Source organism: Lithobates pipiens, unplaced genomic scaffold, assembly GCF_037356315.1.
Source record: "Lithobates pipiens isolate NorthernLeopardFrog02 unplaced genomic scaffold, aLitPip1_a1.2 Scaffold_28, whole genome shotgun sequence".
Lineage (NCBI taxonomy): Eukaryota > Metazoa > Chordata > Amphibia > Anura > Ranidae > Lithobates > Lithobates pipiens.
The window spans coordinates 138688943-138711591 of record NW_027507789.1 but is presented as its reverse complement, the minus strand read 5'-3'; the positions used below and the strand labels follow the sequence as shown (position 1 = coordinate 138711591).

Below are 22649 nucleotides of genomic sequence, written 5' to 3'. Positions count from 1 at the left end.
ATAATCGATTAGTTGGCTGATTATTGTTTCGATTAATCGGTTAATAACCTTAACAAAATAGTGGGTCAAATTGATGTTCATTTTCAACTACAGTGATGGGAAAATTTGGAAATAGAAAACTTCTTGTTCAAAGGAATTTTCAGTGCATGTTGTTTTTGTTCAGAAATGAAGTGAAAATTTCAAACAGAATTCTTTCATTCAGCGAATGTACAAAAAATTTTCACCTGAAAATTGATCCGTGTCGCCAGCATAAGGCTCGGTGCACACCTATGCAGTTTTTGCTTTTGATCTGTTTCTGCAGTACTTTTTGCTGTGCGTTTTGATTTTTGCGCACATGATTTTAATGCAATTTGCATTTTTTTGGGGCAGGTTAAAAAACACAAATTGCTGCAAAAACACATTACATTCTTTTCTGCAGCTTCTCCATTGAAGTATATTGAACCAAAAAAGCTCAATTTTGCGTTAAGTCCCTGACCCTTTCCAAATATGCATCGGCTGAAAAAAAGCAAAGATATGAACGTGTCCCATAGGAAACCATGTAAATGAACTGTAGTGCATTTCTACAGAAAGCACAAATAAACACATAGATGTGAACCAGGTCTAAGATGTTTAGTAACATAATGGGGTTAAAAAAACTAAATAAAAATTAGCCCTTTATAGTACAAAAAAGCAGATAATCGCTACTGAAAGGGGTTCATTTTTTTATTGTAGAACAGTGAAAGTACTATTTACAGTAGCGATTACATTTTTGTACTATAAAGGGCTCTTTTTTTTTTTTTTTTAACCCCATTTTGTTACTGGCCGATTAGTTGTCGATTAATCGATTAGTTGTTTCAGCCCTAATCCTGTGTCTCAGCTCTGCAGACAGTTCTTTTGGCCTCTTTTGCTCTCTATGCATTGTCAGCTCTGAGGCCTTTTTTAGAGAGGTGTGTGCCTTTCCAAATCACATCCAATCAATTTACCACAGGTGGGCTCCAATCAAGATGTAGAAAAATCTCATCAATAATCAAGAGAAATGGGAGGCACCTACGCTAAATTTCAAGTGTTGTTGCAAAGGATCTGGATACTTATACCAATGTGATATTTCAGGCTACTTTCACACTGGGGCGTTGGGGGCGTCGGTGGTAAAATACAGGGCTGCTGTTAGGAATCACGGGGCCCCATACAGCCTATCTGACAGAACCTCCTGCCTTCACCAGAAGTGACTGAGGATATAGATTTATCAGTCCCTTTCTTTGCAGCCTGAGTTGCTAAGATGAATGAATTGTAATCACTCTGAAGCTTCTTGCTCATTCATAAACTGAACACATTTTACTATGCTTCAGTTATGAATGAACAAAGGAGTGATTGGTATCACGATTACTCAGTGTGTTCATTCAGGAAAGGAATGCATGTGTTCATTCATTAACCCTTTCATGACTAAGCCTGTTTTTGGAATTTGGTGTTTACAAGTTAAACTCCATATTTTTTGCTAGAAAATTACTTGGAACCCCCAAACATTATATATATATTTTTAGCAGAGACTCTAGAGAATAAAACGGCGATTGTTGCAATATTTTATGTCACACGGTATTTGCGCAGCGGTGTTTTAAACGCAACTTTTTGGGAAAAGGGACACTTTCATGAATAAAAAATAAATAAAAAAAACAGTAAAATTAGCCCAATTTTTTTGCGTAATGTGAAAGATAATGTTACGCCGAGTAAATAGATACCAAACATGTCACACTTTATAATTGCGCGCACTTGTAGATTGACGACAAAGTACGGTACCTAAAAATCTCAATAGGCGACGCTTTACATTTTTGTTTACGGTTACCAGGTTAGCGTTACAGAGGAGGTCTAGTGCTAGAATTATTGCTCTCACTCTGACGATCGCAGCGATACTTCACGTGTGATTTGAACACTGTTTACATACGCGGGCGCAACTTCCGTATGCGTTTTCTTTGCTTCGCGAGCTCGCGGGGACGGCGGGTGCTTTAAAAAAAATTTTTTATTTATTTTATTTCTTTTTAAAATGACTAAATTGTTTAAAAAAATAAATAAAAAATTGATCACTTTTATTGCTGTCACAAGGAATGTAAACATCCCTTGTGACAGTAATAGGTGGTGACAGGTCCTCTTTATGGAGGGATCGGGGGTCTAAAACCCCTCCTTTACACTTCAATGTATTCAGATCGCCGAAAACGGCGATTCTGAATACCGGATTTTTTTTAAAACCGGCGCCATTGGCAGCCGAGTAAACGGGAAGTGACGTCATGACGTCGCTTCCGTGTTTACGATGAGGAGACTGGAACGAAGCCGATTACGGCTTCGTTCCAGTTCCTCCCCAGCAGCCGGAGGCGTCTGATCACGAATCGGTGCCCCCGATCGAGCGGGAGCACCGGTAACAGTGGCGGGAGGCTCCTCCGGCATAACAGCCGAGCGGCTTTTAGCCGCATCGGTTGTTATGCCTGGATAGCCAATTGCCTGCTGCAATAAAACTGTACCGGGATGATGCCTGCAGGTGCGGGCATCATCCCGGTATACCCCCCCGAAGCCGAGTACGCATATCTGCGTACGCTCGGCGGGAAAGGGTTAAAAAAAATGCGTATCTGCCATGCTGGATTTGAATCCGGCGAGGGACCCACATTGTGGATTTAGGTGATTTCTATCATACTTCAAATGATTGTAAAGTCTTGTGATTTTTTTTATTTTTTTTTAACCACTTAACAACCGGCCCATAGCCGAATGCCGGCTACAGGGCTGTTGTTTATCTCTGAGAGGCCGTCGTCTGACGTTTTCTCAGAATTCAACTCTTACGCACCCCCCTGGGGCACGCACTCGAGAGCATCCGTGACCGCCGGGCTCATCGCGGCCGTTTTAACACGTGATCGTTCCGTCAAATGACGGAGCAATCACTTGTAAACAAACCGGCGTCATGTTATGACGCCGGTTCCTGCCTCCCCTCTCTGTACTGATCGGTACAGCGGAGGGGGAAGAGATCGGTGTCAGCAGCGCTGTGGTCTGGATCTGCAGTGCCCACATCGCTGCTCATCGAAAATGAACCCCTCAAATCCCTGTCAATACTCTACAATACCCTGCCAATACCCTTACCAATACTCTGCAATACCCTGCCAATACCTTTACCAATACTCTGCAATACCCTGCCAATACTCTGCATTACCCTGCCAATACTCTGCATTACCCTGCCAATACTCTGCATTACCCTGCCAATACCCTGCCAATACTCTGCAATACCCTGTCAATACTCTTCAATACCCTGTCAATACTCTTCAATACCCAGCAATAGCCTGCAATATCCTGCCAATACTCTGCCATAAATTGCCATACCCAGAGATACTCTGCAATACCCAGCCATACTCGGTGGTACCCTGCAATACCCAGCCATACCCGGTGATACTCTGCAATACCCAGCCATACCCGGTTATACTCTGCAATACCCAGCCTTACTCGGCCATGCTCAGCCATACTCAGCCATACTCGGTGATACCCTGCAATACTTGGCCATGCTCAGCCATTCTTGGTGATACCCGGCCATGCTTGGCTGTACTCGGCCTCTGTATGTGGCCAGGCTGTGGAAGTCTCACACATGTGGTATCGCCGTACTCAGGAGGAGTAGGAGAATCTATTTTGGGGTGTCATTTTTGGTATGTATATTCTATGTGTTAGAAATATTGTATAAATGGACAACTTTGTGTTTAAAAAAAAATGCATTTTAACCACCCGCCCTCGGGCCATCATATGATGTCCTTGAATTTGTGCGGGGATATCTGAATGATGCCTGCAGCTACAGGCATCATTCAGATATCAGCTTTTTCAGCCAGCGATTCCCTACACCATAAGAACAATCATATCGGCTGTTCCGTTGCTTGATCGTTCTTACAGGAGGCGAGAGGGGTCGTACCTCCCCTCCCCCGCCGCTCCTTCGGTGCTTCTACCGACTCGCCAATACGATCAAAGCCAGAATTTTTTATTTATTTTTTATTTCAGGCATCCCAGCCTAGAGGTGAGATGCGGGGTCTTATTGACCCCATATCTCACTGTAAAGAGGACCTTTCATGCCATATTCCTATTACAAGGGATGTTTACATTCCTTGTAATAGGAATAAAAGTGATCAAAAAATTTATTTTTGGGGAAAAAAATGTCAAACTAAAATAAAGTAAAATGAACAATAAAAAAAAAAAAAAAAGTAAAGCGCCCCTGTCCCCATGTGCTCGCATGCAGAAGCGAACACATATACGTAGGTCCCGCCCAACGTTAGAGCAAGAGCAATCATTTTGGCCCTAGACCTCTTCTGTAACTCAAAACATGTAACCAGTAAAAAAATGTAAAGCGTCAGCTATGGGGATTTTTAAGTAGCGACGTTTGGCACCATTCCATGAGCGTGTGCAATTTTGAAGAGTGACATGTTAGGTATCTATTTACTCAGCGTAACTTCATCTTTCACATTGTGCAAAAACATTGGAATAACTTTACTGTTTTCTTTTTGTTTTTTTTTAAGCACAAAACTGTTTATTTTCCCAAAAAAACACGGTCGAAAAATTGCTGATAAAAAGTTGCAACGACCACCATTGTATTCTCTAGGGTCTTTGCTAAAAAAACATAGAAAATGTTTTGGGGTTCTATGTAATTTTCTAGCAAATAAATTATGATTTTTACATGTAGGAGAGAAATGTCAGAATTGGCCTGGGTGCTCCAGAACGCCTGATGGTGCTCCCTGCATGTTGGGCCTCTGTATGTGGCCACGCTGTGTAAAAGTCTCACACATGTGGTATCGCCATACTCGGGAGTGTGTGTGAGAAATAACCTGATAATATGACAATTTTGTTAAAAAAAAATAAAAATCTTGATATTGCAAAGAATTGTAGGAAAAAATGACAACTTCAAAAAACTCATTATGCCTCGGTATGTCTTCTTTCCAAAAAGGGGTCATTTAGGGGGTATTTGTACTTTTATGTCATGTTAGGGTCTCAAGCAATGAGATAGGCCGTCAGTACTTCAGGTGTGATCAATTTTCAGATATTGGCACCATAGCTTGTGGACTCTATAACTTTCACAAAGACCAAATAATATCCACCAATTTGTACTTTATTTTTACCAAAGATATGTAATAGTATACATTTTGGCCAAAATTTATGAAGAAAAATTACTAATCTGCTAAATTTTATAACAGAAACGAAGAAAAATTAATTTTTTTTACAGAATGTTTGGTCTTTTTTTCTTTTATAGCACAAAAAATAAAAAACCCAGCGGTGATTAAATACCACCAAAAGAAAGCTCTATTTGTTTGAAAAAAGGACAAAAATTTCATATGGGTACAGTGTTGCATGACTAAGTAATTGTCATTCAAAATGTGAGAGCACCGAAAGCTGAAAATTGGTCTGGTTATTAAGGGTGTTTAAGTGCCCAGTGGTCAAGTGGTTAATAACAAATATGTCATGGATACCTCCTCTGTGCAGTTAGTTTTGCACAGGGCAGCCTGGATCCTCCTCTTCTCGGGTCCCTTTTTGCTGCTCCTGGCCTCTCCCTCCTGTCGAGTGCCCCCACAGCAAGCAGCTTGCTATGGGGGTACCCGAGCAGAGCTGCAGGTCCGTGCACAAATCTGCTGTTCAGCCCGCCCCTCTCTCTCCCCTGATTGGGTAACTGACTTTAATTGATAGCCGCAGGAGTCAATAGTGCCATTTTTGTGTCTCAGCCAATCGGGGGAGGGTCCTAGACAGGCAAGGGATTTGTGGACGTTGCTGGACAGAGAGGGGGCTTAGGTAAGTAACAGGAGGTGCTGGTGTGGGTGCTACACACAGAAGACTTTTTTTCCTAATTCATAGAATGCATCATGATGAGAAAAACTCTCTGCCTTTTAACTCCTTTCATAAATTCAGAAAGAGAAAAAAAACACAGAATTAAGTTGGAGGGTGCTTTACCCAGAAACTATGTTTAGGTTTTGGTTTTAGGAACATAGTGGCTTAGAATTGATCTTGTGTGTTTTCATATTTTTTTTAATGTTGTATCTAGTATTGGGTTTCTTTAAAATAAAATATGACAATTACAATCAAGTACTGTTGTATTTGCAGTTTAGGATCAAAGCCTGAAACCTCAATAAACACTGGCAAAGAACATATCAACGTGATTGCTGCTAGTACCTTCTCCCCCGATGAAGAGAATACAACATCTTCCACAGTGCCCTTACATCAGAGTAGTCAACAAGCCATTGGAGAAATAGACAGCCGCCATTCAGATACCCATGTAAAATCTCCATGTAAGACTTCCCAACTTGACCTAGAAACATGCAAATCAGGATCAACATTCCCAACCAATTCTCAATGGGACTTTGCCAAACTTTGTTTTCCAAATTGTGCCCCTGATCAACCCTGTGTTAAGCTTAGAGACCCAGAGCCGACTCTGCTACCAGATAACGTGTCTGGGCGTCCCGTGGACATATCAAGTTGGTTAGGGAAGCTGAACTTGCGTAGGGAGAAGGCATCTCGAAGAGAGCAAGAACAATGGGACTGGGAGCGCAAGTATAAAATCAGTATCAATGCTGACCCTAAAGTAAAGAAATGCACCAACTGGAAGGAATACAAGACTCTCCTGCAGGAGAAGACATGTCAGCAGGACCAGGATAGACCTCCACATCTCTGGAAGAGTACTGTTCAACCACTGCTGATGCCTGGATCTATTAAATCTACAGGTGATGATGTTGCATATGCATGTACTTCTATTTTTACAATTACTTTTAAATCTCTTTGTATTACATTTTAGTGAAAAGTGTGAATATTTGTATGTTTTTCTGTCTTGTCATTTTATCCTTGTGGTTTCATATTCATAGGATTTTAGTTTTTAATGTTTATATTTCTGTATCCAGCTTCTGTTTTGGAAAAGATCACAGTAATGAGCCAGTCTACTATACTGGATGATAGTAAGAGGTAAGTACTGAGTACCTGTGGTTTTCTCTTGCTATGTGAGTAAAATACAACTTATTACAAGATATATATATAATCATTTATCTATTTAATCTATACTATCCTATATATAGTACTAAAAGGGATTCTGGAAATTGCAACTTCCTGTTTCACTGCTGGAGGATTTTCCCCCAGATGTAAATTTAGCAGAACAGTGCAAGGGTCTACATGAGAAATCCCACCCCTACCACACACTTGGATCTTTTCCCAGTATCCTGTCTCCAGCACACACTATGCCCACTCCCCAGTGATACCTTATCTCCAGCACCCACAATTCACTTCTCAATGTCTATGCAACAAGTTATATTTGCATACAGCTCACTTCACCAGTGAGACCAGCATTTCAACGCAACTCACTTTCCATTATGATATATTATTATGGGCTGGGCCGCTGCTCTGTGTGTCCATTCAGCCCTGCCCCCTCTTTCTCCTCATTGGCTCACCGACTTTAACAGCAGCGGGAGCCAATGGCATGTGTCTCAGCCAATCAGGAGGGAGAGACCAAGACAGCCGAGTCTCTCGCACAACATCGCTGGATCGAGATGGGGCTCAGGTAAGTATTCGAGGAGCTGAGGGTGGCTGCTGCACACAGTTTTTTTTTTTTTATCTTAAAGAGGAACTAAACTTTCTCCACTGACATTTACCTATATAATAAGGCTATAATAAGTCTTACCTATAGGTAGTGAAAATATCTCCTAAATGTGCACTGTTTAGGAGATATTTAAATTACACGCAGCTAGTGACATCACTGGCGCTCTGAACGAACGGCCACGGGGTGCCGTTACTTCCGAGCTCCGTGCCGTGAACGGTCTGTGATGTCATCGCGGCTCTGGCCAATCACAGCACCGGAGCCCACAAACCCAGAAAAAACGCTGCTGCAACAGCTTCGATCTAAGGTGTTTCATAATGAGCTAGTATGCGATTTCTTCTTTTTCAGAGTTTACAATCTCTTTAATGCATAGAATGCATTAACCACTTACGGACCGCCCGCCGGTATTACATGGCAGCTCTTTGAAGTGGAATACCATTGTTATGGCAGCAGCTATCTTCCATATCCACTTCTTTAGCAGGCGGTCTGCTTTCAGATAAAAGTGGTCTCAGCGGCAGATTCGCAGTGAGATTACTTTTATCGTGGTGGGAGAGGGACCATGCGGCCCCCACTGCAGCTCTCCAGTGCCCTAGCCGGTGGAGGGGTTTGGTTCTGTCCCCTGCTTGGCATGGAGCTGAGTGAGGGGAAGATGTCCCCCGCTTGGCTCCATACCATTGCAGCACGGAAGCGAAGTCAAAACATCACTTCTGCCCATAGCTCTTAAAGGGATAATTTATTTATTCATTTGTTTATTGCATTTTAGTGTAAAAATGAGATCTAAGGTATTTTTGACTCCAGATCTGATATGTAAGAGGTCCTGTCATGCTTTTTTCTATTACAAGGGATTTTTACATTCCTTGTAATAGGAATAAAAGTGACACTTTTTTTTTTTTTTTAAAGACCAATGTAAAAATAAAAAATTTAATGAGAAAAAAAAATGTATTTTCATACATCAGGGGACACAGAGCTATAGTAGTTACTATGTGGGTTAATAGGCCACCAGTAGGTGATGGACATTGGCACGCCCTAAGACCAGAAGTGCACTCCCTATATAACCCCTCCCATTACCGAGAGTACCTCAGTTTTTTTGCCAGTGTCTAAGGTGTTGGTCATGAGTAAAGATGTGCTGTGCTGACCTCCACTGGAGCAATACTTGCTGGGGCTAGCCATGCTGACCGGATCCATTCAGCTGTCCTTTATTTGTGCCTAAGGAATGGTACCCGGGCCTTTCTGTTATATTCACCTACTGACACAGCTCCTTTCTTAGCCATTGGGTTGTTACGCCACCTTTAGGAGAATACTAGGCATTACATGTTATGTAAAACACAACTTTCCAGTTCTGCCCAAAGGGCGGTCCCTTAGGTAACAACCCCCCAGCCTGCCATGCAGTCATCAGTTTTATTTTACCTAGTGAAGGAGAAGAACCTAGGAATCCTGACGGGCCCATTGATCTGTCTTTTCTTCAGAAGCTTTGCTTTTTGCGCAAGATGATAGATCCTGTGATCTGCTATCAACAGCCGGCTGTGTGACAGGCTGGATACCCTTATCCTTGTAGTCTCCCCAGCCTGGCCATCGAGTGTTTGCAGACCAGATTTCCGCTCTGGGTCGGCCATGGCGAACCTCAGCTCCAGAGGTGGTCGGTGAGCATTAATGCTCCAGGGCGCACATATGACCGGGCTACTGATGTCTGCGTCACAGTGTGCCGAGGCCAGCAGCCACCCTGTACTGATCAGAGAGTGGGTCTGTAATATAATGTCTCCCAGCTCTTTAGGACTGGTAAGTACAGCTTTCCCTGCCTTGGTGGGGCTGAGCAGCTGGGCATTCCCTGGGAGGTCGATTCCGGGGTCCCTCACCTCCCTCTCTTCTCTCCCTGTCCCTATCCCCCCCCCCCCCCCCCGTGGGGGATTCTGCCTGTGGCTGACTAGCGGTGTGTGTGTCATGTGAAGGGGCTCTCTGGGGGGGTCCTCACCTCTGGGGAGGCTGCACTGGCTGGCTGTGCCCTGAGTCCTGTTTATCATGTCCCTGGGGGTGCATGGAGGCTGTGTCTGTGATCTTTGCATCGCTGAGCACTGCCATTTTTTAGCTCTGTCCCTCATGGGTTCAGTGTCAGCGGCCATCTTAGGTATGGGCAAGGGAAATCATGCTCTCCTGTGCTTCGGCAGCCATTTTCCTTGTGATTTGTCCTTATACTGGATGCGGGCGGCCATTTTCTAGAAGCCTGAACAAGTTTTTGCAGCTTGCTCTAGCGGCAGAATGTGTCCCTGTACTCCGGCGGGCATTTTTTAGTGCTTTATGTCCTTATGCTGGGCGCTGGGCGTCCATTTCTTTTGAGCCTGAGCACATTGCAGAGCGGTTTCAGCGCCATTAGCAGCAGCTCCAACTGACACAGAGCAGATTCCTCTGCACCTGGGAGCCAACATAGACCACAGGCACTACTTGCTGGATAGCACAGAACCTTTCAGGGTGGTGAGTCCTGCGGGAAAGAGCCCCTCAGCCAGTAGCAGTAAGGAGGGATGGGCAGTGATGTAGTGGTTAGCACTCTCACCTAGCAGTAAAAAGGGTCGCTGGTTCCAATCCCATCCACGACACTACCTGCCTGGAGTTTGCATGTTCTCCCTGTGCCTGCGTGGGTTTCCTCCAGGTACTCTGGTTTCCTCCCACACTCCAAAGACATGCAGGTAGGTTAATTGGCTTCTGTCCCAAATTGGCCCTAGTATATGAATGGGGACCTTGGATTGTGGGCTCCTTGAGGGTAGAGACGGATGTGAGTGTGCAATGTACAGGGATAGGGACAATTGTAGACACTCACTCAGGTTGAACTGGATGGACTGGTGTCTTTATTCAACCTTACTAACTATGCAACTATGCCGTCACTGTTCTAAGTGCCCTTCAGGTTGCAGACAGGGTAGGGTCAGCATGGCTTCAGAAACTGGTGTTTCTTCCCCCGAAATCCAGGCAATTGCAACCGGTTGACCTGCGGAATGCGCAGTGCCTTTGGACACCTTGTCGGCAGTCCTCAATTCGTTAGTTGCCAAGATGGAGGAGGTGCGTGGGCGCAAAGGTGCTAAAAAGCGGCCCCTGCCCCCCCTCTGGGGAGAGCTCTGACGCAGACTCTGGCCCTGCTGAGGCTGGTGACCCCTGTTCTGTCATTTAAGATGACGCTGACCAGGACCGTTTGGACAGTGAGGACAAGTCCGTCCGGGTCCGTGCGCGACAAAGCGCTTGTTGGAGCACTTATCACAGCTGTGCGTGATACCCTGAAGATTCAGGAGCCTCTGCTGATGTAGCGGTCCCTTTTTGTGTCCTGTAAGCCAGCCTAAGGTGTTCCTGTATCTGACTTATTTTGACAAGTTCATTTACAAGGAATGGGGTCGCCCGCAACTGACCTTTTCGGTCCCCAAATACATGGCGGTGCGTTACCCCTTTGAGGAAAGCCTTCTCAAAAAGTCATAGGCTCCTCCAGTCATGGACCCCCCAGTATCCGGGTTAAACAAAGTAACCACAATCCTGGTAGAGGGGACTCCTACATTTAAGGATTCCACAGACAGGAAGGCAGAGGCAGTGGCTCATTCCTTGTTTACGGTTGTGGGGTTAGCTATGCGACCAGTACTGGCATCCGCACTTGTGTTTGTGTCGCAGACACTGAGTGGGCAAAACTGTGAACTGGGAGAACAGGCTTCTCGTGTCTGCGTAGAACTAGCAGACCAGCTAGTGTAAGGCCTTAAGAAGGTTTGTGACGTGGCCCAGGATACACTTCCCCTGCTATCCAAGGCTTTAGTGTCAGCAGTTGTGCTGCAGCGCCTGATTTGGTTGAAATGCTGGTCTGCTGACCAGGCACCCAAGAAAGCCCTGGTGGCTCTTCCCTTCCTTGGCGACCGGCTCTTTGGAGCCTCTTTAGATGACATTATTAAAAATACCACAGATGCTAAGAGTACACTACTCCCACAGGCCAGGAAGGCTAAGAGACACGCCGTAGGCAAGGGCCCTCTTTTTCTGCTCACAAACGGCTTTTTCTTCCGCCCGGAGCTTCGACAAAACGTCCCCAGCCCAACAGGACGACCACTGAAGGACAGAAACGTCCCTGGAACCGCAAGCCTGCAAGCAAAAGTGCTACCTCATGAAGGTTTGCCACTACCCATTACTCAGGGTCGCCTTTGGGAGTTTGCAACTCGGTGGTCCTTTCGACTGTCCAACCAATGGGTCTGCAATCTGATTTCCTATGGCTACAAGATAGAGTTCCTCTCTTGGCCGCAAAACAGGTTCTTCCCCTCCAGCATACCCGTTATCCCGGCTCGCCGGGAGGCCCTCTTGTGGGCAGTAAGGGACCTGCTCAATCGCGGGGTGATTGTACCTGTTCCGGAATCAGAACGTTTCCAGGGGTTCTACTCAAACCTGTTTGTAGTTCTCAAGAAGGAAGGGGTACGGCCGATCTTGGATCTAAAAGCCCTCAATCACTTTGTGAAAGTACAGAGGTTCAGAATGGAATCAGTTCGCTCAGTAGTCGCTGCACTCCATCAAGGAGACTCCCTGGCGTCCTTAGACATCCAGGATGCATACCTGCACATACCCATATGCCTCCGGCATCAAAAATTTCTAGGTTTGCAGTTGGGGAAGCCCACTACCAGTTTGTGGCTCTCCCTTTTGGTTTGGCATCAGCCCCCCGAGTCTTTACCAAGGTATTGGCTCCAGTCCTGGCGTTGCTGCCGCAACGCGGGATTGCGATTGTGGGATACCTAGACAATCTCCTCCTGAGAGCATCTTCTGCCTCAGAATTAGAAGAGGATGTGGCGATCACCATTCAGACCCTGCAAGAATTTGGGTGGCTGTTGAACCTAAAAAAGTTGGTGGTAGTACTGACTCAGCATTTGGAGTACCTAGGCTTACTGCTGAACTCCAGGGAAGCAAGAGTGTTTCTCCCTTCAGACAAGCTGCAGGCTCTCAGAGCCACGGTAAAACTGCAGATGAACCGCAAGTGGTCAACGCTTCGCTTCTGCATGCGAGTCCTGGGACTCATGGTGGCCTCCTTTGAGGCAGTACCATATGCCCAGTTCCACGCCATAGTTCTGCAGAGGGAGATTTTGACAAAGTGGGACAAATCTCCGTTGTCCCTAGATCGACAGATCCAGGTGAGCCAGTTAGTCGGAGATTCCCTGATCTGGTGGCTGAGGTCCCCGGTGCTTCAGTCCGGGAAGTCGTTCCTGCCTCTGAAATGGACAGTGATCACAACGGACGCCAGCCTATCCGGCTGAGGTGGAGTGATGGGGGTTCAGTCGGCTCAGGGCCTCTGGTCAACGGAGGAATCCAAGTTGTCGATCAATCTGCTCGAACTAAGAGCGATCGGGCTATGCCTCTCCACATGGTCGATGAGACTGCAAGGGCGTCCGATCAGGATCCAGTCAGACAACGCCACTGCAGTGGCATACGTCCTTCACCAAGGAGGAACAAGAAGCTCAGCCGCCGCACGGGAGGTCGCTCACATGCTTCGGTGGTCAGAGTGACATGTACTGGCCCTGTCGGCCATTTACATCCCGGGAGTGAAGAATTGGCAGGTGGACTATCTAAGTTGACAGATGCTGGACCCAGGAGAATGGGCGTTGCATCCGGAGGTATTCAGGCTGCTGTGCCTGCGGTGGGGCACACCAGATGTGGATCTTCTAGCCTTCTGTCTCAATCGGAAGGTGCCGAGATTTGTGTTCAGGACAAGGGATTCATGAGCAGACGCATCAGACGCGCTGATGGCATGGGATCAGTACCAGCTGATCTACACTTTTCCTCCACTGAAGCTGTTACCACGTCTTCTTTGCAGAGTGGAATTAGAGGGGATCCCAATAATTCTGGTTGCCCCAGATTGGCCTCAGCGTCCTTGGTATGCAGACCTAGTGCGCCTGGTGGCGGACGTCCCATGGCGACTGCCGTTACGAGAAGACCTTCTGTCTCAAAGTCCGATTCTTCATCCTGCTTTTGGGTCTGTCGAACTCTGTGATCCCAACTATGTTGAGAGCACGGAAATCTTCCTCTCGTAGGATATATCATCGTACCTGGAACGCCTACATCTCCATGTGTGAGGAGAAAGGATGGCATCCGCGCTCCTTTTCTATATCCAGGATCCTGCTGTTTCTCCAGCAAGGGGTGGACCAGAAATTGGCGTTAAGCACCATTAAAGGACAAATATCAGCCTTGGCTGTCTTCTTTCAATGACTTCTGGCGTCTCACTCACTAGTGAGTACTTTTGTCCAAGGGGTGCGTCATGTAGTCCCTCCGGTGCGTCCACCGTTACCCCCATGGGATCTGAACCTGGTTTTATCGGTGCTTCAAAAACCGCCATTTGAAAATAGGGAGATTCCCCTGTTGACTCTTTCCCAGAAAGTGGTCTTTCTAATGGCCATCACATCGGCCAGGAGGGTTTCGCAACTGGCGGCTTTGTCCTGCAAGTCGCCCTATCTGGTTATCCACAAGGATAAGGTGGCGTTGCATCCGCAACCATCTTTTCTGCCGAAAGTGGTCTCGGCGTTTCAGATCAATGAGGACATTGTGTTACCGTCCTTGTGTCCTAAGCAGACACATCCTAAGGAGGTGGCCCTTCACGCTCTGGATGTGGTTCGGGCTCTAAAAGTGTATTTGTCTGCCACGGCTCCCTTCTGGAAGTCAGACTCACTGTTTGTTTCGGTGGCTGGTCCAAAGAAAGGCATGGTGGTCTCGTCCGCCAGCATTTCCAGGAGGATTAGACAGATTGTAGTGCAAGCCTACGCCTTGAAAGGGCAGATGCCCCCCTTTCTGGTCACGGCCCACTCCACAAGGGCAATCGAAACGTCTTGGGCTTTCTGACATCAGTCTGTCGTTTAAGTGTGTAAAGCGGTGACCTGGTCGTCTGTCCACACGTTTACCAAGTTCTACAAGGTAGACGTCAGTGCATCGGCTGATGCATGTTTTGGCTGCAAAGTTTTGCAGGTGGCTGTATAGTTGCAATTGTATATGCAATATTCCCCTTTTACCTGTTTTTTTTTTTTTTTGGATAAAAACGCAGTACCTTTTGAGTTAATGCGCTGTTGCATTAGTTACTGCAGTTTTTTGGTGCGGTTGAAGGTAGTCCCTCCTGTTGAAGTGTACCCTGTTTTTGTGGTGGTTTTTTTCCACACACTGTTGTTTTTGTGGGTATAGTTACACTAGTTCCCACTTGCTATAGTGGATGAAGTTTTGTGCTGTTTTCCCACCTCTCGTTTGGCACTGCTTGGGGACGTCCCAATGGCTAAGAGAGGAGCTGTGTCAGTCGGTGAATATAAGAGAAAATAGGATTTTTTTTGTACTCACAGTAAAATCCTTTTCTCTGTGATTCACCGACTGACACAGCACCCACCCCTCCTGTTTGTTCTTTACGTTATACTGCTTGTTGACGTACTGATGACTACATGGCAGGCTGGGGGATTGTTGCCTAAGGGACCGCCCCTTGGGTGGAACTGGAAAGTTCTGTGTTTTACATAACATGTAATGCCTAGTATTCTCCTAAAGGTGGCGTAACAACCCAATGACTAAGAGAGGAGCTGTGTCAGTCGGGAAACCCAGAGAAAAGGATTTTACGGTGAGTACAAAAATTCCTACTTTTGCTTGCGAATGCTTCTCTTTTTAGAGAGCTGCACCCTGGGATCTAGTACTTTTTGGTAGGCCATAAAGTTTTTACTGGCAGGGTGCTCTTGCAGGTCCAGGATTGAGGGTAACCTCTAGGTTCCCCTGTTCCTGAAGGTTTCGGAGCCCGCCGTGAAGGTTGAAGATTGGGTCTATCTCAGAAACCCTGCGGCGGGAAGGTAAGTGGAGATTTCTAAGAAATATCTTTGGATTTTCTTATGAATTTCTCTTTTTAAGATTATAATGTTGGCATGCCTATGTGTCACCACTGGGGGCTGTATTGAGCACTCACCGCCTTATGCTGGAAACAGCGCTGTGCCAGGACCCATCATTTCCTCCTTCTCTTCCTCTGGCCAAAAGCAGGCAGATCCTCCGGTAAGTAAGGGGGGGACTGGTCTCTCCTCTTGCGCCCCCCCCCCCCCCCCATGTTGAAATTAACCCTTTTGGGGGAATTGTATGCCGAAAGAAGTATTTTCTTGAAAAAAAAAACCTGCGTGGCCGCTCAGCGGTGGTTTTTGCACCCCCCCCCCGCCATGCCAGCTGTTTGCTTAGCGCCTGGAGACCGCCACTTACGTGGGAAAATTCTTTCTTTTGAAAACGGGGGGGGGGCAGTAATCAGCGTGGCAGGGATAATGGTGTCAGACATCGGCTGCATGTGGAGGAAGTTTTTAAAGCACTGTGTGTGTGCTTACTTCAGGTTTGGTCACACAGGCATTTTCATTTGACACGTTGTTACTTTACCAGGCTAGGTATTAATAGCAGCTTATAGCGCTGGATTATACCCTAGCAGTGTACATTTTTTGGTAGTGCCTCTGCTTTGCTTCAGGCTATGAATGGAAGAGGGACCAGGAACTCCTCTAAGGGTTCTAAAGGGTCCATGGTTTCACAACAAACTAAATCCATTTCCAAAAGAATGTCATCCTCCTCTGAGAGTGATGTGGCCAGTCAGATTGAGCCGTCTGGGGAGACTTTTTGCAGCTGCGCTGGACACTTCAGTCCCTATATATATCACACAGGAGGTTTTCTCATCTACCATTTCTAATTTGGAAAAGATTTATGCTCTCCATAGTGGGTCTAAACGTAGCAGATCCCCATCTTGTGCTCAGGACTCTCTTATTGAGGGGCAGGGGATCAGGAAGATCTTCCAAGAGATTTGGAAGATACTAATATATCCTCTTCTGAGGATTCTAATACAGAGGGAGTAGCATCATAAGACAGGTTGCTTGTGCACTCTTACTAAATTGGTTTGTTCAACCTTTTTGCTGCCTGCAGCACAGGCTCTTGATGAACCCACCTTTGGTTTGGGATCACTAAAACCTCCCCTATCTGGGGGTGCCTTTCCTATTCATTCATGGCTAAAAAAGCTTATATATTCTGAATGGGAATATCCGGATAATCAATATTATTCTCCCCAAAAAAAAAAAAATTTCTACACTTTATCCTATGGAGGAGGATTTCTATAAGAAATAGGGGGTTACAGCAGTTGATGCTGTAATCGCCTCAGTGAACAAGAGTCTCACATGTCTGGTGGATAATGCGCTAATGTTAAAGGATCCAACAGATAAAATGTTGGAACTTCTTTCTGAAAGCAATATGTCTTTATCAAGTTCAGTAGCTCAACTGGTTCTTGCGGCAATTGGTGTATCTCAGTCCATTAAGGAACGGTTTGTGGAGATACTTAAGATTCTGCCTGATCAGCAGGCCCAGCAGTGGGCTGGAGTATCAGACGCACAGTAGATGCTATGAAAGATTCTATCATTCAAGCCTCACGGCTTATGCTAGGACTAGTGCATTCTCGCAGAGTTCTGTGCCTGAAAAATTGGTCAGCCAAAGCACCGTGTAAGAAACTCTTGTCCAGTTTCCCCTTTCATAGTGAACGGCTATTTGGGGCAATCTGGATAAATACATCTAAATGATCTCTAATGGGAAAAGCTCTCTTTTGCCAGTAAAGAAGAAGTTTAAACTTTTTTCCTTTAAGCGTGCTTCCTCACCTGTGCCAGGTGCATCAGCCTATAGGCAGTCTCGACCCCAAGGGCAGCACCAGTGTCAAAAGAGGTCTTGGGGCAGAAAGCCAGCAAAGCAGAATGCTAAAGCCTCCTTATGAAGGGACGCCCCTGCTCGCTCGGGTAGGGGGAAGGCTCCTGCAATTTTCAAAGAACAATGTCAAGACAGATGGGTGGCTTCCTCAGTTTCTCTAGCTTACAAACTAGAGTTCCGAGAGTTTCCATCTCCTCGTTTCCTAAGATCAAATGTTCCCAGGGATCCAGAGAAGAAGTCTGGTGATATCAGAGGTTCATGGTAGAGGAACAGGGCACAGGTTTTTATTCAAACCTTTTCACGGTTACAAAACCAAATGGAGAGGTAAGACCCATTCTAGATCTCAATGATCTGAATCGGCACTTAAATATCTGGTCCTTTCGCATGGAATCAATCTGATCGGTTGCTTCCATCCTGCAAGGAGGAGAGTTTTTGGTATCGATCGATAACAAGGATGCATATCTCCACATGCCAATATTTACCACTCACCAGGTGTTTTCAAAAATTCTGGCACCTCCTTTAGCCAGGTTAAGGGCTCAGGGCATAATGGTCCTAGCCTATTTAGATGATCTACTTTTAATAGATAATTCAGTCTCTCGTCTAAACGAAAGTTTAGTCACAACTGTAAACTACCTGGAATCTCTAGGTTGGATACTCAACCTAGAAAAATCCTCCCTAAAACCATCAAGGAGATTACAGTACTTGGGGCTGGTCATAGATACCGTACAGAAGAAGGTATTCTTACCCCAGACAAGAATCAGTTCCATTATATGACTAATTCAACTTGTCAAAACAATGAAAAATCTTTCCATTCGGATGTGCATGAGATTGTTAAGGAAAATGGTGGCCTCCTTCGAGGCCGTCCCTTACACACAGTTTCACTCAAGACTGCTGCAAAACACCATCCTGACGGTCTGGAACAAGAAGGTTCAGGCTTTGGATTTTCCAATACGCTTGTCTCCCAATGTACGTCAGAGCCTAAATTGGTGGTTGATATCCAGCAACCTCCAAAAGGGGAAATCCTTTCTGCCAATATCCTGGCAACAGATGCCAGCCTTCTAGGCTGGGGAGCAGTCCTGGAAGAAGATTCTGTCCAGGGGAGATGATCCAAGTCAGAAAGGACCTTGCCTATCAACATTTTGGAGATTCGGGCAATACGTCTGGCACTAGAATCTTGGACGCTCAGGGATTTCCCTGTCAGGATTCAATCCGACAATGCTACGGCTGTGGCCTACATCAATCACCAGGGGTGCATGAGAAGTTGTGCAGCCCAAAAAGAGGTGAATCGTGTTCTAGCTTGGGCAGAAAACAACATTCCTTGCCTATCGGCGATTTTTCATTCCAGAAATAGAAAATTGGCAGGCAAACTACTTGAGTCACCAACAATTATTTCCGGGGGAATGGTCTCTTCACCCCGACATCTTCCTATATGTCAGAGATGGGGTATTCTGGACGTGGACCTGTTTGCATCCAGATTCAACAACAAAGTCGACAACTTGTGTCGAGAACGAGGGATCCGCTAGCATGCGCAACAGACACATTAGTCTTCCCATGGGATCAGTTTTCACTGATCTATGCATTTCCTCCAGTTCTGCTACTTCCGAGCCTTCTCCACAGGATCAAGCAGGAACGGAAGGAGGTGATTCTGGTGGCCCAGAAGATCTTGGTTTGCCGAGATCATAAAGATGGCAGTAGGAGTCCCTTGGACATTATGGCCAGACCTTCTCGCACAAAGTTCGATATTATATCCTACCTTACAGACGCTAAATTTAACGGTTTGGCTATTGAAACCCACATTCTAAAGAACAGTGGGTTATCTCCTTCAGTAGTGTCTACTTTCGTTAATGTCAGGAAGCTGGCTTCCAGAATCATTTACTATAGAGTCTGGAAGGCATAGGTTTCTTGGTGTGGATCCAGGGGTTGGCACCCTAGGAACTATGTCATGGGTAGGATCCTTGATTTCCTGCAAATGGGATTGGAAATTAAGCTGGCCTTGAGTACTATCAAGGGCCAGATCTTGGCCTTGTCAGTGTTTTTACAATGGCCTCTTGCTTCCCACTCTCTGGTGCGTAGCTTTATTCAGGGGGTAACACGGATTAATCCCCCTATCAAGGCACCTCTAAATCCTTGAGATTTAAATTTGGTCTTATCAGCTTTGCAAAGTCAGCCTTTTGAGCCTTTTCTTTGACAAGAAAGATAATCTTTTTGGTTGTCATTTCTTCTGCTAGAAGAGTATCGGAACTAGCAGCTCTATCTTGTAAAGAGCCATATTTGATCATGCATAAGAATAAGGTGGTTTTGCGTCCTCATTCTGAATTCCTACCAAAAGTGGTGACAGGTTTTCATTTAAACCAGGATATTATTCTTCCGTCTTTTTCCCAGAGCCTCACTCTAGGGAAGAGAATGCACTACATTCCTTTGATGTAGTAAGAGCAATCAGAGTCTATTTAAAGGCGACTGCTCAGGTTTGCAAAACTAATGTTTTGTTTGTACTGCCAGAAGGTCCAAAAAGGGGACAGGCAGCATCAAAATTTACTATTTCCAAATGGATTTGTCAAGTGATTGTTCAAGCTTATGGCTTAAAGAAGAAAATTCCTCCCTTTTCATGTTAAAGCACACTCAACCAGCGCGATTAGTGCCTCTTGGGTGGTGCATCATCAGGCCTCTATGGCTCAGATCTGTAAGGCTGCAACTTGGTCTTCACTTCATACATTTTACCAGATTTTATCAAATCGACGTTAAAGGTCATAAGGATATTGCCTTTGGGCTCAGTGTCCTCTAGCCTCTTTTTTGCCTACTTTTTTGTTGTCTCCCTCCCTTCAGTTGCCATTGCTATGGGACATCCCACATAGTAACTACTATGGCTCTGTGTCCCCTGATGTATGAAAAGAAAACAGGTTTTTTAAAACAGCTTACCTGTAAAATCCTTTTCTTTGATGTACATCAGGGGACGCAGGGGTCCCTCCCTTCTTGGTATACACTTGTATTGCTTGGCTACAAAACTGAGGTACTCCCGGTAATTGGAGGGGTTATATAGGGAGTACACTTCTGGTCTTAGGGCGTGCCAGTGTCCATCACCTATTTGTGGCCTATTTACCCACATAGTAACTACTATGGCTTTGTGTCCCCTGATATACATCAAAGAAAAGGATTTTACAGGTAAGCCGTTTTAAAAATCCTGTTTTTTTAAAGCGCCCTGTCCCGCCGAGCTCGCGCACAGAAGCAAATGCATACATGAGTAGCACCTGCATATGAAAGCAGTGTTCAAACCACACGTGAGGTATCGCCACGATCGTTAGAGAGCAATAATTCTAGCCATAGACCTCCTCTGTAACTCGAAACATGCAACCTGTAGAATTTCTTAAACGTCGCTTATGGAGATTTATAAGGGTAAATGTTTGTTGCCATTCCACGAGCAGGTGCAATTTTGAAGCATGATATGTTGGGTATCGATATACTAGGCGTAACATCATCCATTCACAATCTAAAAAAAAAATAGGCTAACTTTACTGTTGACTTACACTTTTTTGAATTAAAAAAATAATATTTTTTTTGTTTTTTTAAGTGCGCTTGTAAGACCGCTGCACAAATACGGTGTGACAGAAAGTATTGCAACAACTGCCATTTTATTCTCTAGGGTTTTTAAAAAAAAAACAAATCTATAATGTTTGGGGCTTCTAGGTAATTTTCTAGAAAAAAAATATTATTTTAACTTGTAAACACCAAGTCTGAAAAATAGGCCCGGTCCATAAAATGATTGGAAAGTCTGTTATTTTTATATATTTAAAAAAAAACGTTATACTTACCTGCTTTATTGCAGTGGATTTGCACAGAGCAACCCAGATCCTCCTCTTCTCGGGTCCCTCTTCTGTTCTGTTCAGTGCCCCCACAGCAAGCAGCTTGCTATGGGGGCACCGGAGCTGAGTCACAGCTCTGTGTGTCCATTCAGACATGGAGTCCTGGCATGGTCCCACCCCCCCCCCCCCTCTCTCTTGATTGGTTAGCTGACTTTAACAGCAGCGACAGCCAATGGTGCCGCTGCTGTGTCTCAGCCAATTAGGTGGGAGAATCTCGGACAGCTGACACACTCGTTAACAAAGAGGTCAAGTATTTAGGGGGCTGAGGGGGGGCTGCTGCACACAGAAGGCTTTTTATCTTAATGCATAGAGTGCATTAAGATTAAAAACCTTCTGATTTTACAATCTCTTTAAGTGGTTAAGATAGAAAACGTTTTGCCTTTAGAACCACTTTAAAGTTACAATTTTTTTTTTTAAAAGATTAAAGAAAATTAAAGTATATGTAAACCATAAAATCAACTTTTCTTTGTTGCTCCCTTTTGGTTTGGTAAATACCATTGAAAGTGTTCTTTTTGCAAATAAATAACCTGTTGATCTTGTCGGAAATCTTTTGAGCTAATCACTTCCTGTGCACTCTGTCTGAGCTGTACTCCCCAGCTGTCTCTGTGCACCACAAAACACCTCCTCCTATATTATGGAGATGAACAGAGGGTATTCTATAGTCTTTATACAAGGGGCATATTTAACCGCTTGCTGCCCATGTAATGAATATGTGTAATGGCAGAGAGGGTGGACTTTAATGTTAATGCTTCGCACATGTGTATCCATGGGTGGCAAAGCTTTCTCTGCTGAGAGCGCAATCACAGCACAGTGACCAAGCTCTCAGATAGCTCTTGGTCTAATGATCAGAAGCCGGAGGGACAGTGGTCACATGATCAGCCTTGCTGTAAGGATACTGTAATCTTAAATCGCTTATCAAAGAGGTCTATCATAATGTGTAATTTGGGAAAAAAAAGCCTTTGCCTCATTTTAATGTTGCTATCTCTGGTGTATGTTTCTGTAGTAGGTTTCATTTTTTTGACTGTCATATGCAGCATAGTTTTGGATGTACATATTTTAGATTTGGTGTGCTTTAATGGCACTTTATAAGACAATTTGACGAACCTATATAACTGCCTTTCTGCTTTACCAGGATTCAAAAGATGCCAAAACTTCTACAGATCCACTTTAACCTGTATCAGGCTGATGGAACCTCGGTATTTAGGAAGTCTAAACCAGGGAAGCCCTATGCGCATTTGTGTGTACGAAGGTGAGTAGAGCAAACGCTATTGCTCATATTAACACAACACTTCCTCTTTAGGTTAGTTGTCATTGTCACTGTGAGACTCATCAGGTGTTTGTGGGAGAATGTACAGTGCTAGGTACATTGTTATTCTTTACTGACTAAGCTCATCTAAACTGAGTGGCTGCTTGTTTGTGCTAATATTTGGTTCTGTGCACATGACACCTATCGGTGTTATTCTGGCCATACACCCATCGACCATTCAAACTTTTTAACCAATTGGATGTCCAAAACAAGGTCACTTTTATTATTCAGTTGTGTTATTTTCAGTTTGATCCCACTAAATATGCAAAATGGCTAAAAC

At 45.0% G+C, this 22649-nt stretch overlaps 1 protein-coding gene across 1 annotated transcript in view; it reads left to right on the top strand.

Annotated features, from left to right (window-relative positions):
• TSEN54 (tRNA splicing endonuclease subunit 54) overlaps nucleotides 1–22649 on the top strand; it is a 108483-nt gene that overhangs the window by 72869 nt on the left and 12965 nt on the right. The window contains exons 8-10 of the mRNA XM_077459605.1: nucleotides 6073–6689; nucleotides 6864–6924; nucleotides 22196–22312. Coding sequence (XP_077315731.1) covers nucleotides 6073–6689; nucleotides 6864–6924; nucleotides 22196–22312 — 795 coding nt within the window. The remainder of the gene's footprint in view (nucleotides 1–6072; nucleotides 6690–6863; nucleotides 6925–22195; nucleotides 22313–22649) is intronic.